We start from the raw sequence: 18,933 nt of genomic DNA on the forward strand, positions 1-18,933 counted from the left end.
ATAAATCGAAAACATCATGTCCGACGTGCTTTAGAACGTACTTAGACAACCTACACTCTTAGCAAACGACCGCTTAAAACAACGCATATAAGGCGGAAAGTTGGTCAAATTTTCGACGCTTTTAAATGGCTCTTTAAGCGGCCTACTTATATGGCTCTTTTATGCGGCCCCTGGCTAAGCGGCTGTTTCTTATGCGGTCTAAGTTTATGCGGCTCTTCCATATGCGAGGCCACCTCGTTGCCAGAAGGCCGTTTAAAAGCGACCGCTTAAAGTAACGCATACCGTCGATTTGGTTAAGCGGTATTTCAGGTCAAATCTGTCCGGCTTATATACGGCTCAATATGCGGTCGAAATATATGCGGTACTTTTCGCAAATTTCTAGAAAAAAATTGTTTTTCTTCTACATTGTAGTCGATCCTGCAGTGTTCCTCCTTTTTTTGTTCTTTTCAGCCTTTTAACTCATGAATATGCATTTACACATCACAAGAACACTGCACAGAGAGTCACAAACCATGTATCAACACACACACACACTCCACCACGGGGATTTGAACCCAGGCCAACCGCGTGACAAGCAGACACTGTAACCACTACGCCACCGCACCACACGGTCTGGGTGGACTTGCGCGGCTTTATATATGCACTTCACGTTATCTTGGACGATTTTACGATCGGCTACAACGCTATAATTTTGCATATATGAGAGGCATCGTTCCCGTATAATGCGTGTGTATACGAGTGCACGACCTTAAGCGAACCCTCGCGGGCAGTCATAGTCAGTTTGTTTGTGGAATTATGTTTCTCGTCCGACGGCTTGCGCGTCCCGCACGGAGACAGAGGTGAAGAATGCACGATGCGTTTCCGAGTGCATTTCCATTTTCCGGCATCATACAGCAGCCGAACGTGCCCTGATGTGCAACCAGCCGCCAAAGAAAAGTTTTCTGCGATGTTTGACGCAGTACAGGCGGGGGAAGTCAGCTGATCTCATCTCCACTCGGCGAAGAACAGTCTCCGACGTCCTTCGCGAGCATCGCGTTGATGTCGGTGCGTTTGTACGGACAGTATTGTGTAGAGATTCATCTCAGGGAATCGCATTAAAACACAATCGCTTATTTGCGCAACAGATGGGTTTGGTGTAGTGCAGCGCGTACGGGGCGACGGACCAGCTTTCAGAACAGGCGCGCTCATATCTCTCCCGAGTATAGTATAGACGATAAAGAAACGTCGTTGTTTAGTCGAAAGAACAACGAGCTTTCGCAGCAAAAGAATGCAGTCTCCCCAGCTCGAGGCTGACGGCGCCGACGAGCGATGCCGTGGAATTGTCATGCTGGGGAGGACGGCGGGTCTGAGGTTGTTCGTCCACGTGGTTCGTTCGTTGTTGACAGTTGGAAGTGATGCTCCCCTTGGCTTCCACAAACGATGAAAAGTAGTGCATGACTGGTGCGGAAAGAGCACGCATGAAATCGCTTGCATCACCCGTTAGAACATATGTTCCTGCCAAGCGTCGCATCGAAAGAAGCTAGCAATGCTTGAAATCGAATGAAGTCACAATATGATCCAGCTTTCAAGGATAAATCCATGCCAATTCTTCAAAAGTCAGAAGTGGCCTGAAGGATTCAGAAGGATCATGCAAAGATTAACTTGAAACATTCTAATATTTAATGGGCGCTCTTAAATCTAAATAACAACCCCAAATTAAATATGCACTTGTTTTGCACCTTGAAGGTTCATGAACGTTAAGCTCTACAACAGGCCTCAGTTGACCGCATATCAGCGCCGAAGAGCGATCTGGTGGAGGCCCTGTGTTGGGGAACATGGCAGGTTGAAGGTTGTTTTCGTATTCCACCCGTTGTCGACGAGTGAAAGTGATACTTTCCTTGGCTACGAGATGTGATCAGAGCGACAAGGGCCAGTATTACTTCACTCCACGTCATCCAGTCGAGTATGCTTTGAGCTTAACGACGCTTTATTGTATAAACTAGCAAAATGCTGAAAGTGGCTGAACTCGGGCAGTAATCTTGACTTCTAGGAATAAATGTTCACCTGTCTTAAAAATGTGCTGTCAGTAGCATCCTGCTTGATTCGGATCATGGGACACGACATGTGAACGTATAATATTAAGGAGAGACGTGGGTCTTGAAAAGTGTGTTTCTAATAGTTGGGTGAACGGAATGAAATTTAATACAATTATTCAGTTTTTTCAGCAGATTCCAAATCTCTGAGTAGATTTTTATTAGCTGCATTAGAACAAAAGATATGCTAGTTCTACACTGTTTTCTAGCACAATTCTTACGGGGATTTTTGGCAACTTCTTTTTGTCAAACACAAAAGCAAAGTACGCGGCAAGATTGCCAGAAAGCTGGTCTAGCCGATGATGCTATTTATTTTCTTATAATGCTGTTTACCAAATGATAATTCTCGATAATCATAAAGTGTATGAAGCGAAAATATTTCACTCATATTTGCATCCGTTTATTTTGCATTTGAAGTTCGATGAAAGCAATCAAATTAGCATCATCGGCTAGACGGGCTCTTTGGCAGCCTTGCCACATATTTTGTTTTTGTGTTTGACAAAGCAAAGTTGCCAAAAAGTACCGTAAGAAATATGCTCTCAAGAATTGCATAACCTTTGTTCGAATGCAGATAATAAAAATCTACTTGAAGATTTGGAATCTGCAAAAAAACACTGAATAAGTGTACTAAATTTAATTCAGTTAACCCAACTAATAAAAAATTTTTTTTCAAGACCCACGTCTCCCCTTAAATAGTAGATATAGAGGAACAATTCTTACACTCAATAAGTGTCATAATTGCAAATAACAGCTGCAAATAAAAAACACGCCTTCACACTAATAGCACACCCATAAATGTTGAGCTTTACGTGTCCCAGTCAACCTCCCTCATGTTCGATACCAGGGGCATAGCCAGAAATTTTTTCGAGGTGGGGGGTGGGGGGTGTCAACCATGTTTTATGTATGTTTGTGCATGCGTTTGCATGTCTGTGTGTATATATATATAGGCAAGCAAAACTGAAAATTTTCGGGGGGGGGGGGGTAGGCTGACCCCCCCCAATCCCCTTGGCTACGCCCCTGTTCCATACCATGTAGCTTTACGTGCACCTTTATTTAAATATCAGCTGTCATGCAACATCCTTAGCTTTGGCTAGTACAGCAGCTAGTACAAACTGTGCTTGAGAATTCAAGATTTATTGCCAGTACCAACACTAGCTATACACAAAAACATTCCGTAGTAGTTCAAGCGCAAGTGTTGCAGCTTTTTTTCAGAATTAGCAGCTCATATAGCGCTCACATAAGCATGCAGATATACACGTCTAAATGTGCAGCTATTATTCTTTTTTACGAAGAACTGCGCGAAATAAACTGGCACAAGGAGAGACGCACGGACAAGCGTCTTCCTTGTGCCAGTTTATTTCGCGCAGTTCTTTGTAGTCATGAATTACCAACTTGCCCAGCGATCTATTCTTCGATATTATCCTTTACATGCAGCCCACTTCCATGGCAGTTACCACGGCACACCATCTGTCAGACATCATGCCACATGAAGGGTATTAGCATAAGTACTACATTTGTCCTTCACTAAATGTTGAGACCTGAAATGTATTTGTTCTTTTTCTGGGATCATTTCAAAACATGACCTTTCCCTTGCAGTGTTGAGACATATCTTTGCAGTAAGTTAGGCATTGTGTCCAAATCCATCACTGTGCCAGACTGGCACTTATTTATGTATGCATGGGTCCCTTATTTCCATTCTGTGCTCCAAGCCCTTCCCTTCACCCATTGCTGTAGAACTGTGGCATTTAGGTGTTTATCTGGCAACGCTAATTGTTGTTACATTTTGTGCCATTTCCTCGAGTACCCATGCCATTATTTAGTGCATTAAGTGAATGAAGGAACATGTTATGCTGCTGCACAGCTGCACACTGAGCAAAACGATGAGATGCAGAGCCATGAGAGAAAATATAGAGAACATTGTCACGGTACAACGCAAACACAAGACAGTGAAAAGTTCTACAAGAGTAGGACAGCTTGTTGACACATAAAATGGCAGGCGCAAACATGTCTAACAAGACTGAAACTTGGGCTAGTTGGTTGTCCTTCATGATGAACCAGCAGCACAACCACACACGGACAGAGGAAAGGTACACGAAACACAGCACTCTGTTGTGTGCCTTCTTTCCTATGTCCGTGTGTGGTTGCACTGCCGGTTCATCATGAAGGACAAACATGATGTCTTCGGCAAAATCCCAAAGACCCACTAGGCATTGATGTTCATTGATGTCGCCATTGTCTTTCTCACCTGCAGAGCACACACGTCAATACATATACAATAGGATGCATCGTAAGGGTTTTTCACCTATATGCTCTGTTGTGGGAGTAATAGGGCATTGTGTGAACAAAATAATGAATGTAAAAATGAAATCACCCTAATATATACGCCATATTCTTTATTGCCCAATTCTCAACCTCCACGTGTTCCACTTCAGCACCTGTGCACATAATGGCCCCCTAAAAGATCTCGGCAGTAGTTTCCCTGAAATGGTTTTGAAAGCTGCTATTGGATCAGATGAAGCTAACTGGATCTCATGAACGTATCCTTTCAAAACAAATAAGGGGGCAGTCCACTTGTTATTTTCTAGAAAGCTACCTTAGCAATTTCGCCTTGAGCGTCTGCACTTTCCTTGCAGTTGTGTCCGAAACAGCTGTCAGTGGCCTATCGGTTATCAGTAAAAATTTTCTTTATGAACAGTTTTACAAGTTCAGTAATGCAGCACTGTAATGGATGTATCATTCTGACATATAGTCTATGCATTCAAAACTCTTCAGTTGAAATTCCTAACCAGTTTCTCCATCAGTAATGACCACAATTGCTATGCAACTCTCGGTACCATCATCTGCGTGCATGGATTGATGCATTCTGCAATGCTTTAATCATGCATCTTATCACTGGCCCTGTGATCTCACAAGTCACCTGTGTCCTTCTCTAGACAGTAACAGCTATAAATATTTTGCATAACTTGACTAGCTTTTTTCCCAACAGCATGACTTACCTCTATTTGCAGTCAGTAAGCCTGAACACACAGTGCACACTTTTGTAGTTTGACATCTTTTATTTTCAATTACAAACAAAACTGTGCAACAATGTATACACCAATACAGCGTTTGTAAACTAATAAGTGAATCTTACACTTTTACAGAAACAAGGGAAAAAAAAGAACTGCGAAAGAGGTGATCAAATAATTGAACAGAAGGATTGTTGTTTTTCTACGCTTCAGGGGTTTCAGGCCTTCTCATCTGACGAGAATTAACTGATAATGACCTAACTTGAGTTTCAGCACGCCTATACGTAGAAAAAACTCTACTTTCTTGCAGAGTGCAGGTCAATACATACGTGGAAAATTGCACCACATAAATGGCAGGAGCTACCTAAATGCCTTCAATTATAATTACTTTACTTAAACACAATAAGATAACACAGAATTGACTAGAGTAACAAAGAAGTATTGCAAGTAAGTGGGCCTTGATCGACGCCATGTAGCCTTAGAAACAGACGAAGGGCTTGAGGTGTGCTTCCTGCCTGTTTCTGGCACTTAATTTGCAATATATGAGTAGAATACACAGTGAAAAAAATTCTGTTCTATATCATGAGCTGTGTAGTGCACGTAGGTACTATGATTTATCACAAATGTATGACTACACTAGATACCCTCTATATTAGTAGGCCTGAAGTTTGAGGACGCAGCTTTTTTGTAGGTAGTGGCTAATAAAATTTCAAAACATGGGTATCAGCTGTGTATGAACGACAAGTGATATGCTAATATAATGCCCTAATAAATAGGACTTTTCATAGTACATGCATCAGAAATATTACGATGACTGTGTATGTTATACTCCAAGGAAACCTACAAAATGAACAATGAATATGTATATATGAACACACACACATACACACACACACATACAGTTATTATTGCACATGAGGTCTGCCACAGATTCCAATGCTAGTGTACCTGCTACTCAGGTATCCTCAAAAGAAAGAGCATTGAAAAGTGCATGAACATAAAACAAACTTAAATGTCTGTAAAGTTCGTGAAAATTCAGCTAGCCAGCAGCCTTATCTACCCAGCCTAACAATGTAACAAAAAACACACAAACGAAATAAAACTGCACAAAAAAGAACACAAGTTAGGCGTTGTCGTTGAGCTTGTCGAGAATCTTCAGCAGTTTACTGCTTGCCCAGCAACGTGGAAAACTCTCTTCCTTGTGCAGCAAACTTTGAATTAGTCCCAATGTTTGGGCGAAAGCAGACGGGTAGGTAACATCCTTTATGTAATGTATGGTCAAACACAAGAAAAGTGTTTTTTCAAGCGCGCAGTCATCTTTCAGGGTAACACGCTCGTCCTCAGCACAAAAATAAGCTTTGTTGCCGAGCTCCAAACAATCATGGGCCCTGGCAACCCATGGACATCTGCAAGATACTGGAAAAAAGTAATAAAAACTAATATATGTTTTATGTTCTGCACAGCACATCTTCATACAAAAAGCTAACATTTCAGAGGTAGTGGATGGATGAATGCCAGCACTAAAATATTGCAAGCTTTGGATGCAAAACCGTGGATAAATTGAGATTTTTATGGGCGTGGTTTATGCCACAGTAAATAAAGCAGTTTCAGCCACCCCTATATGCAGCTATAGGTGCCACTGCTTGAAATTTTACTAATGCATTCAAAGCAGCCACAAGTACAATATCAGATCTCACATGTGTATAAGCAAGCGTTTCTTTGTGTTTCGCACGCAATGTTCATATCATATATCTGTTCCATGAAAATGGGTAAAAACAGCAGCCAAATCAGTGTACTGAGACCATAAGTTACGGAAAGCAGAGCCTTGGCTTGCGTCAATAGTAGGCTGAAATAGAGGCCTGAAGCCACCTCTCAATGATGACATATCACAGGTGGTGACAGATGGCATGTGTGATGGACATGTCCTTTTGCACTAAACTTGAGTGCTGTAGTGTCACGCTCACAGGGCAAACCTGGAAATACCTGGTTTCTGTTGGGAAATGGAAGTACCACAGGACAATCAAAAAGGCCCGAATGGATTGCCTACACTGACTTACATGATTGCTTATGTGTGTACGCCTTTGTGCATACAGATGTACTTGAACTATCTTAAACTATTTTAAACAAAGGAATTGACTGGGCCCTATTCAATGGCAGAAAAGGAACTCTGCTACAAACAAGGTGGACGTAGCGACAGAGTCCACATTGAAAAAACTAAAGACATAGCAGTTCCCAGTCATCATGTAAGGTGGCTACACATAGGCTAGTATCAATATTCTTTGGAGCACCAAGGAAACAAACTTCAATCTACATGGATGTTGTAATACTGAAATTTGACATTTAACCTTTCGTTGAGTGAATGACACAAATTACATTCAAAGTCAAGGTCTGAGCACTTTAGCAGACTCAAAGGGCCCACTTTGTGTACAGAGATGCATGCAGTGAATGGTGCTGTTGTATATAGACTAATATCACAACTTTGCAGGTCCTTTCGGCTGTCAGTGCACACGTCTGAGAGTCGTGCCACCACCTGCTTATTGAATATTGTCTTTCTTTCATTGAAATTAAAGCTCTTTTGCAGAAAAACATTATTGTATTCAAAAGTATTTTGTGTTTGTATATAGCATAATTGGGCATAAAATTACCCTGAATATCTCCTTTCAACGTGGTCTTGACAAACATGTATTTGTCGTCTGGTCACACATAGAACAGCTTTTTTTTTAAATTTCATATGCTGCGCCGAAAATTGCTGCATAGTTGTGACAAAATTGTAGTGCGAAAGAAAATTCTTTAATGGAATGAGCTAGCTATAGACTAAATTGTAATTTATCAAATCTCCACCAGAAACAAATATCTAAGTTATATCTGTTGCAATACCTAAACGCAGATAAATAGCTACATTGTTTACGAACGTTTTACGACAGTCATGCACGTACAATACTGATTCAGGTTTAGAGCAATATATGAGAGATAGATCCGCTTCAGGTGCACAATTGTAGATGCTGCTTGATATTGTTCTTGATTCGCGAACCACATACATAATAGTGAGCAACAGTGTTTCGCTTTCTGACAATTTGCGACCTTCATGCATTTCGAAGAAAAGGTCCGAGCAAGAGGCTCTACCGATGCGCCTTTCACAGATCTATAGAGACTCGTTAGGAGCGGTGCTTTGTTTCTAACAGCACAACACAAAATTGGGAGCATCGAAATAAACTCACCCAGTCGTGCATGGTTCACGGGGCAGTGCCCGCAGTAGGAGCACCAGGCAACTTGATGTGGCACGCGTGGTTCCCCTGGCTGGCGGCTGTTCGCCAGCAATCCAATCTGATGCACTCAGACACACATCGCACTCACACGTGCCATCATAACTGCACGCTCTTCTCTGAATGCCTTTGACGTCGGTCGAGGTGTACATCCCACGCAGCACGGCCTGATCGGCACTGCCGAAACGTTGAAGCACGCCAAGACGATCGCGGGACCGAATTCTCAACGAAAACAGAGACCACGCAAGGAGCGGGCGCAAAAGAGACGGACACCGCTCGACGCGCATGCATGGAAGAGAGAACTGTCGGGGGAATAAGTCAGCCGCGTGAGCAGGGAGAGAACGCGATCAAAGGTGAAAACTTCCTTCGCACGTTGAGTTTGTAGACGTCGCAGGCGTTGTTTGCGTGATAATACTGTGTATTCACGAGTAAACAGAAACAAAGGCACGTCTACAATACGAACTTGTATACTTTAAAGAAAAACGTTGCGAGGCGAACGAGGCAGCAAAGTCGACTGACGTAACTCGGCACGGCCGCTGTATTTCCAACGCACGTGGTAATAAGGTACGATCGGCGAAGGTCAGGGAGGCGCTGGCTTTATCTCGAGTTCACCGGCCGCATTCGGCGCCAACACAGGAAACACTACACGACGTCAACGTGGACTTCGAGCCTCGAGCACGCTCGCTCGGCGCTGTTGATATATAAGTTTCTCTCTCGCTTCTCGCCGCGGCGCTGATCTCAATTTCCCGCAAAAAACAACGGGCCCTGTATAAGCGTTGCGTCCGCTCGAGACCTTTTCGCGTCAATAAACACCGGGCCCCATATAAGCGTTGCGTCCGCTCGCGGCCGCCTATAGCGGGCCCAGCCCGTCACCGCAGAATTTGTCACGCTTAATGGCGGTTGAAAGGCCGCTTATATGGAGTACCTTGTGGTGGAATAAAAATGGGCTGTTTATGTGCCGGACGTTATACGGGACTTGAATAAGAGTGTAGCATTACGTAATGTCGGCACGAAGAGATATTTATGACGAAATGACAGGGGTTATGGAACCAACCTTCAGTTTCGGTTTCAGATACGTCTTGGAGGGGTTTTAAAATGGTCATAGCTTTCGAACAGCTCAGGAGTACTGCATAATTATTTTTGGTAAGTATGCTGCAATAGACAAGAAGCTTGAAAATATAAAACAAGAAATAGTTTTCCTTAAAATGTGCCTTTCTGAAGGTGAACTACCTTAAGCAAAACGTCTAAATGTTGTTTTCTTTTGTGCTGGTTATCGAACAGGCTGTACCAACTGCTTGAATCAAAATCGCATGATGCCACCCAGGAAACGAAAAGTAATGAAGTGAGCGCAAAGTGTGCGTGACGCTATCTTTTCAATCATTTCTTTTGTGCGTTTTGATGCAGGGACAGCCGCAGCAATATGTGGACTCTCGATTGCCGTGCTTGACATTTTCTTCCCGAGGAAGTTCTCCACCATTCTAGATGTCGACTATGACACACCTTATCGACACGTCGTAGGGCAGGAGTCCATGGTCCGCAGCACTGCTGCTTCATCACCAAAGGCATGTATATTTTTTTTCCTTTTTGTTGTCTAAAGAATTGCTTTTTTTATATTTTCCGTCATGGGGGTCTAGTGGTCACGGTGCTCGACCATGAGGACGGTGTACATATATTTAGGTGCACGTTAAACGACACCAGCTGATCGAAACATCCGGAGCCCTCCGCTACGGCTTGCCTCATAATCATATCGTTCTTTTGGAATGTAAAACGCTAAGAATTATTATAACAGTTGTCAAGGTTGCATTGAAACGAAGAGGCGAAACCAGGCACGCTGTAGAAAACGCGAGTTCGCGGTATACTATAGCACTGCGCACATTGAAATACTGCAGCCTATTCTGCGGCGGTATTGCGGTACAAAAGAATCATCGAAGAAATTACTTATCTGGGGTTGTCTCATTTCAGTTTCGCTCGATTCCGCGTATTTTCCGAAGGCCCTGCTTATGTAAAAAAATTAACTTTTCAATTTAGAAACCACCACACTATTCTAGAGCACTGCTCATGCTACCTAAAGCTATACTTTAAAGTTCTTCAACAGATGCTTAGCCGTACTTAAGTGTATTTATTATTTTCTTATTTAAAAGCAATCAGTGCAACTTAAACAGTGTGGACTTACGTAATGAGACAAAAGTTTCAATAAACTAGACGCGGGACAGCCGCCACCAGAGGCAAGAAAGGCAGAATAAAGAGACGGGGCACCCCTTCTGTTGCCTTTGTCTTTTTCTCTCTGGTGTTGGTGATTCGACATCTAGTTTATTCAAAGCACCCATAAATTAGCCCAACAACGAGTTCTACTAAATCATTTTACACATTGATACGAAGTGTCACTGTCGATGAAAAAGGAAGCGCGGGTAGAGAAAGAGGACGACGACGTAGCTCCTACGATTTCCGCGGTCTCTGTGCCCATTAAAAACCCCCTTACGCTACTCCAGAGTACGTAACAGATTGGTGGAGGTGCTGGGTAAGACGAACCCAACAACGGAAGCTTCACTACCTGAACTTCGCCGCAGCCGCCGCCTTGCCGGACTCCCGCCTTCGCCGATCGAAATGTCCCTAGAGCAGACCTATGCTGCTTCGACGCCAACTCCGACGGGTTCCGTGCCCTACTACTGAGTGCCACCAAACTTCGGCGGAACCTCAGAAGAAGACGTCGACGTGTGGCTCAAGAACTATAAGCGGGTGAGCAGGAGCAACGGCTGTGACTCGGAAGCGCAGCTCAGGCATCTTGTGTTTTCGCTAACTGACACCGCTCTCATGTGGTACGAGAACCACGAGGACATGTTTACGACTTGGGACCGTTTTGTCGAAGAAGTGCAGAAGTGCTTCGGTGATTCTGACGCAAAGAAGAAGCGCGCGGAGCAGACACTGGCTCAGAGGGCACAGCTTCCAGGAGAGACATGCATGACATATATTGAAGAAATCTTGAAGCTGTGCAAGATAGTCAATGCTCGGATGTCTGAAGAAGACTAGGTTGGACATGTTCTTAAGGGTATAGACGAAGACGTGTACAATTTCTTAATTGGAAAGGAAAGCCTCAACTCCGTGTCTGACGTGATGAAGCACTGCCGTACCTTTGAATCGCTGAAGATGCGACGCGTCTCTCCGAAATTCGGCCGCTTGTCTAACGTCCCAACTGTGGCTAGCGTCGAAACAGTGTCGCCCAGCGACCTTGCTTTCACAATACGGCAGATTGTCAGAGAAGAGCTGCTTCGATGTCAGCAAACATCTCATCACCCCAATAACCTTCAGGAGGCCTATGCAAGAGACCCAGAGCATGCGCGAACTCCGGCTACTCTTGCTCCATGGCAGCCATCGGTCAACGCAGCTGATCCCGATGAATACCGAGGCACACGGCAGTCTGGGTTCTCACATCGCACACCACCCAATTACGGACGGCGTTTCCGCTCGCCTGGTCACCGTCAACGAACGTCGCTTGGCTACGGTGCCCCTGAAGAGCGGCACTACTATTCCATGCCTTATGAGAGGAGTGGTTACTCTGAGCAGCCGCCTGTATCTCGACCACATCCGGTGTGCTACAACTGTGGCGTCCCGGGTCACATCGCACGTTTTTGCAACCACCGCAGTCCATACCAGCGACAGCCTTCTCAGCCTTTCGACCATCCACTCTACACGCCACGGCCACCACGCGCACCAACCGTATTCAGCTACACCTCGCCGGCTTCTGATCGAAGCTTGACGCCGCCACCAGCTCCACGAGCTCCGCGATCACCGTCGTCACGGCGACGCACGCGGTCACCGCCGCCGGAAAATTAGTCGGTGCGGCCAATGGGGGTGAGACCGCGAGATACCAGGCGCTATCTACAGATATACCCACGTCAGCGTTTATGTTCAAGAACAGAGTTCACGTACTTGTTGATACGGTACCTACTATGGCACTTGTAGATACAGGCGCGACGATCTCTGTGATGAGTGTAAATTTTAAGAACCTTTTAAGTGATGTTTTGCCTGAGCCCTGGTGTGACATTCCGTGGTGTGAGCGGTGACGCGTTGTGTTCAGTGGGATTTTGTACTGCGGACGTCTCCTTGTGTGGCAAGGTATTTTGCACAGAATTTGCGGTTATCCCACGGTCTACACATGGCGTTATTTTGGGTATCGACTTTTTGCGTGAGTGTGGGGCAACTGTTGACTGCAGAGGTGGGCACCTTTCCCTGCATGGCACTTTCCCAGCTGCGCTCTTAGAGGATTCCTATCGTGATGAATGCATCTTTTTCGTCTCCGAGGACACAGTCGTTCCTGCGTTTTCTGCCGTGTGCGTTCCCGTGACTTGTTCTGGTAACAACTGTGCTATGTTTGACGTCACACTCGAACCGATTCCTTTGGCCCTGTCTGAAGAAGAACATTCTAATTCCCCATTGCGTGGTGTCTGTTGTTGATGGACGAGCAGGTGTGTGGACAATGAACAGTTCCATGGAGCCTGCAGTTTTGCCAGCCGGCATGAAACTTGCATTATTTAAACCTGAATCGTCTACGACGCTGGTTGCGCTTGTTCATGCTACAGACCAGAATGGACGCCCAGATTCGCAAGGTTCAGAGGATTCCCAATTGCTACAAATGATCAGCAAGTCGCTTAGCCAAGGCGAACGTCATACACTGCTGGACGTTGTCTCTAAGCAATCAAAAGTGTTCAAGTTTTGTAAATATAGCCAAACGCCCTCAATTTCAGCATCCCGGATACGTCATCAGATCCACACCGAGTCGGCGCATCCCATACGGCAGAAGCCATACCGAGTGGCACAATCAGAGCGCAAAATCATCGACGAGCAAGTCCAAGAGATGCTGGAAAAGGGGGTAATTCAGGAATCGGCGAGTACCTGGGCCGCTCCCGTCATTCTAGTTAAGAAAAAGTATGGTACGTGGAGATTCTGCGTTGACTACCGCCGCCTGAATTCTGTTACCAAGAAAGATGTCTATCCGCTGCCGCGCATCGATGACGCCATTGAGTGCCTGCATTCCGCTTCCTACTTTTCTTCTGTTGATCTACGATCAGGTTACTGGCAAATTCCGATGCACGCAGCCGACAAGGAAAAGACGGCATTCGTTACGCCCGATGGACTGTACGAGTTCAACGTAATGCCATTCGGATTATGTAATGCGCCTGCGACGTTCGAGAGATTCATGGACTCTATTTTGCGCGGTTTAAAATGGCAGATCTGTATGTGTTACCTTGATGATGTCGTAATATTTGGACGCACGTTTTAGGAGGATAACACGCGCCTAGATGTTGTGCTCACCTGTATTGAAAAGGCTGGCCTTCTACTGAATTCGAAAAAGTGCCACTTTGGCGAGCGACAAACATTGGTGCTGGGCCATCTCGTCGATAAAGATGGCATTAGACCTGACCCACAGAAGACAGCGGCCGTTGAATCGTTCGAGCAACCCAAATCTGTGATACAACTTCGCAGTTTCATCGGGCTATGCTCTTATTTCCGGCGGTTCATACCCAGGTTTGCGGATGTCGCTCATCCTCTGACGAGACTTCTCCAGAAGAACAGCCCGTTTCAGTGGAGCCCCGAGTGTGATGCCGCTTTTCGCCAGCTGGAGTGCTTGTTAACTTCACAGCCGATACTTCGGCACTTCAATCCCTCGTCGCCAACAGAGATCCACACGGACGCAAGTGGCATCGGTCTCGGCGCCGTTCCCGTTCAGCGCTCTGGTAACAAGGAACACGTCGTGGCGTACGCAAGTCGTTCTTTAAGGAAGCCTGAACGCAACTACACAGTGACCGAACAGGAATGCCTAGCGGTAGTCTTTGCAGTACAGCGGTTTCGCTCATACATCTATGGCCGCCCGTTCACCATCGTCACAGATCACCATTCGCTGTGTTGGCTGGTCAACCTTCGCGACCCCTCCGGTCGCCTCGCACGATGGGCCCTTCGTTTGCAAGAATATGTCTTCACAATTTCGTACAAGAGTGGTAGTCGACACGCTGATGCGGATTGCCTCTCTAGGATGCCACTACCTACGACGGATTGTGAGGCCGATAACTTCGACCACCTTATCGCTTCGCTGTCGCCTGGCTTTCACGATGCCGTGACTTTCGCCGCTGAGCAGCGCAAAGACCCAAGCTTGAAAGCTCTCTTCCCTGCAACAAACGAGCCAATACCCGAAGGCCAGTTCTGCATCCGAGGTGGTCTTCTTTACAAGAGGATCTTGTCAACGACGGGCGCCCGCTTTCTGCTGGTCGTTCCTGCGTCTCTTCAAACATCTGTTCTGCGTCTCACGCATGACGACCCGACCTCTGGTCATTTAGGAACCGCACGAACACTTAGTCGCACCAAAGAGCGGTTCTATTGGCCTCAACTTCGCAAGACAATTGAAAAAATGTGGCCAGTTGTACGCAGTGTCAGAGCCACAAGCGGCCCACCTCAGGTCCAGTCGGTCATCTGCAGCCCGTAATGCCCCCCAGTTCTCCCTTTGAAAAGGTTGGCATTGATCTTATGAGACCATTCCCACGTTCTTCAAAAGGCAACCGGTGGATAATTGCATGCGCTGACTACCTGACGCGGTACTGCGAGACGGCTGCCTTACCCTCAGCCACGGCAGGCCAGGTTTCGGAGTTCCTGTTGCATTCAGTCATACTCCGGCACGGGCCACCTCGCGTGGTGATAAGTGACCGTGGTCGCCAATTTACCGCCGATGTGGTAGAATCATTACTTCGCTTGTGTGCCTCCAAGTTCCGACACTCAACTGCTTATCACCCACAAACGACAGTCAACACCGGCATGTAACCTAGGTTCCCGGTGATCTAGTGTGGGTGTGGACCCCAATACGCAGACGTGGCTTGAGCCAAAAGCTACTCGCACACCACGCCGGTCCATTCATGATCCTCCATCATCTAAGCGAGGTAAACTACGAAATCGCACGTCTGACTACTAGTGGCCGACGTTCATGCAAGACCGAGGTGACGCATGTTGCCCGCCTGAAGCCGTATACACGAAGGACACAAGAACGACTAGCCCAGAGGGCTTCGCCTGAGAAAGGAGGAATGATACCAAGTGTCACTGTCGGTGAAAAACAAGGGAAGCGTGGGTAGAGAAAGAGGACGACGACGTAGCTCCTACGATTTCCGCGGCCTCTGTGCCCATTAAAAACCCCCTTACGCTACTCCAGAGTACGTAACAATATTATGATACATTCTGGCATGCAAAGTAATGATTCTACCATTAGTAATGACGTCGTGTCGGATACCCTCTGGTTTTGTATTCTGGTGGCATCAGCTCACTGTCCCATTATATTTATTCAAGATGCCACGTGGTCGCGGCGGTGAAATACACAAAGTTCAAGCTGAAAAGTATTGAACTCGTTATTGCGGGGACTTTCGTCCAACTAAAGAAGCAGCACTCTAAGTGCAACGCAGCGGTGATCACAACTATTGGTTGTCGAAAAACTGATCATCGGCAAAACGTGCCTTCTTTGAACATGAATGATCAAAAATCCCGGGTTTATCGCCAGGGCTCGCGTTAGCTCCACAATAAACACGACCACTCGTGTCATGCACGAAACTCTATCAGAATCGTCTAGAACGCCGAAGAACTTTCCCATACTTTGCGGCGTGACCTTCGCCGAGAGGCGGTAAGAGGTTCTGTGGATGAAGCCCCATCATATCGAGATCAACGAATTAGCGCGTGGCAATAATCCGTCTCAAAAAGCATCACCCCGAGGACGAAAGGAGAGCATGCAGGTGTAAATATATTCAAGGAAAATTACCGAAGTAATATCGAATAAATGTTCCACAGTTCCTCACCTCACATAGTATGGTTCAAGGCACACCAAGCGGACGATTTCGGGTCTTCGGGGACAGGTAGAAAAATACAAGGGCATCAGTGACGAATGAGGCGCCTCAGGGGCGCGAAGGGAGCGCGATATGGCGGCCGCAGACAAACAGAAAAGGAAGCCAGGAGCGAGCAGCAGCCGCCACGGTAGCTACTGGAACTCTGTGTTCGAGGGGACACTTTCTAGATGGTCGATCGATGGGCAGCCTCATTACTAGTCGCGCTCCTGTGACGGCCAGTAACTAGGTTTTCGTGTCCTACTTGAATTCTGTAGCTTGCCGTTTGCTTAGATATCCGAGTTCCTGCCCGCCTGGACATTTGTCCTGCCGCCACTCAGCCAGGGGAGTCTGAAAGAACTTTTTTGATTGAGATTGTTTCGTACGGGCTCTGAGAATTTACAATTCCTTGGACGTTCTACATACTTCGAGAACACACTCAACATCGCATTTGTTTTCCGGAAGATATCAGCACTTCGTAGAGATCGCCTGCATCAATATCCGAGCAGAGCAAGTACCTCCTCCTACGACTTTTTCGCCGCAACATGTCCCCGCCCTGCTAACCCTAACGGCAACACCGGCGGTGAGGTGACCGTTCACCTTGCATACGCATTTGCCTGACGGCTTCCGCCACGGATGAGCGCCATCACTACGCTTAGTGCTACCTTAATGGAAGACGTCGAAGAGGGGTGAACCAGCCTCTCTCCTGAAGAATGCACCGTAGCATCCGGATGGCTTGTAACTCGTAAATACAAGCAATGCCAGCAGCAGCCAACTCAGGTAGACTAAGCCACATTCATGCTGAATAAGTCGGGTTTTCTGCGCCCTTCCGTGCGCCCGCGAGCCCCGAGACCTCCGAAACTGCTAGAAGACGATATCGAAGTCGTGATGGGCTTCAGGGACGGCTTCAAGAGTGTCACGGTACAGTAAACTCTAGCCACGGTGTGCGAGGCGCTGATCTCGCCATCACTGGCCTCATTCCCGAGCATACTAATGTAGATACGCAAAGAACAAACCCGCCTTCCAACATTGTTCTCGCCAGCACCCCCTCGATAGAAAACGGGGCAAGACGCTGCAAGATCAGTTACCTACACATTGGCGAAAACAAGTGTTCAGCTTCTGCATACGCTACACTGCCTGGTGATACCGCTAAAGAAATCATATACAACGTCCCTTCGTACGACAGCGCTGAATTTATTACGAGTCAACAAGCGAAACCCAACGATTATCCAGGTCCGCCATATGGGCAGTGCAAACTCGGTGCTCATCGGATTTGATGGGAATCAAGTCCCACACCAAGTAGATTATCGAGGAGCTTAATACAAATGCTACTTGCACGAAAAAAAAGCTGAAATTTGCACCCCCTCTGGTATGGTTGGTCACCGAGTGGTTGTCTGCCCAGCCCGACCACGCAAAAGGTACGTAACCTGCTACAAGGAGGACCGCAAACCTGACCACACGTGTCAGCCGTGACTTAGCTCACTCTGCACGGGACAAGATCTGCACCAAACGCTACCTCACTCCGCGTTTACTACTACAAAGACGCAGAGAGCAGGCTCAACTACGTACTTTTCAATATACCGCAACACCTTCGCAACAGCCGTCCCAAGAAGGACCTCAACCTACACTAAGGAGCCATTCCGGGAGCCGATCTCGGAACCCGTCAAGGAAAAGATCAAGAAGCAAAGCCCGAGGGACCTCACAACTTGGGAGCAACTCTAATGAGATGGCCCCTAGGCAGCCCACCGATGTCAGTCAACCATTGGAGGCAAGTGGAGCAGCCACGGCCTCCCGCGCGAATCCAAAATCACCTATGTCAACACCGCAACCACACAAACCCACAGCATCAATGCCCGTACAGAGAAACAGTAATAGGGATGGACAGGCTGTTCACATGGTCATGAAAGAGCTTAGTGTACTACGACTAGAGTTTCAAGAACTTGAGCAGAGAATACGCTCCTCACGCAAAAGCTTCAAATGCAGCATGCTCCCAAGCCTGAGGCCGATCAGGCCAATTGACTGGTCGAGGTTGTCAGTAGAAACGATACCATCCCCAACCCACCGAAACGCAGGGCAGCTGCACCAGACACCGACATGGAAAGGTCCGCGCCAGAAAAAAACGCAGATATTATCAGAACCACGGTAGAGGAATGCCTGCAAGGCGCTATCGCCAAGGTTCTGGAAACTCTATTTGCCCTAATGACCCACACCTTGAAGAAAAGGATAAGCAACATTCATAATTAGTACACAAAATCTTTGTCTATCAAGAAATTAGAGCGCCACATGACAGGGTAGAGGAACATTCCCATAGGTTCAAGAGAACTTTTGCAAAGTAAGCACACGTCCGCCCTGACAATGCCTCCGCCTCCCAGCACTAGTTCTACCGGTTACTCTATCTAGCAGTGGAACTGCCGATGTCTCTCAAGGAAACGCGAAATAATTCAGCGAAGCTTACACGCTCTCACATCACAGAAACCATGAGACGTCATTGCACTTCAAGAGCCCATGACCGAGGCAAAACTAACAGGATATGTGGCCTACAATCCACACTCAAACGCGGATCAGAGGGCGTTATTAGTAGCGCTAGTGAGCTGCAACATCGGAGTACTACAACATCACTTTCTCTCAAACGGACCCGCACATGTTTTCAACGAAATAATTTCACGATCACAAAAGAGTGTAGCATACTCTTTATATTAAATGTATACAGCAGCCCCAAACACCAACATATGTTTCGTAGACT

The 18,933-nt window shown here is 46.5% G+C and overlaps 1 protein-coding gene across 1 annotated transcript in view; it reads left to right on the forward strand.

Annotated features, from left to right (window-relative positions):
- LOC119386471 (dual oxidase maturation factor 1) overlaps window positions 1–18,933 on the forward strand; it is a 346,172-nt gene that overhangs the window by 317,954 nt on the left and 9,285 nt on the right. Inside the window, exon 7 of the mRNA XM_049413941.1 lies at window positions 9,748–9,909. Within this exon, the coding sequence (XP_049269898.1) occupies window positions 9,748–9,909 (162 nt within the window). The remainder of the gene's footprint in view (window positions 1–9,747; window positions 9,910–18,933) is intronic.

The sequence above is a fragment of the Rhipicephalus sanguineus genome, chromosome 3 (genome assembly GCF_013339695.2).
Source record: "Rhipicephalus sanguineus isolate Rsan-2018 chromosome 3, BIME_Rsan_1.4, whole genome shotgun sequence".
Lineage (NCBI taxonomy): Eukaryota > Metazoa > Arthropoda > Arachnida > Ixodida > Ixodidae > Rhipicephalus > Rhipicephalus sanguineus.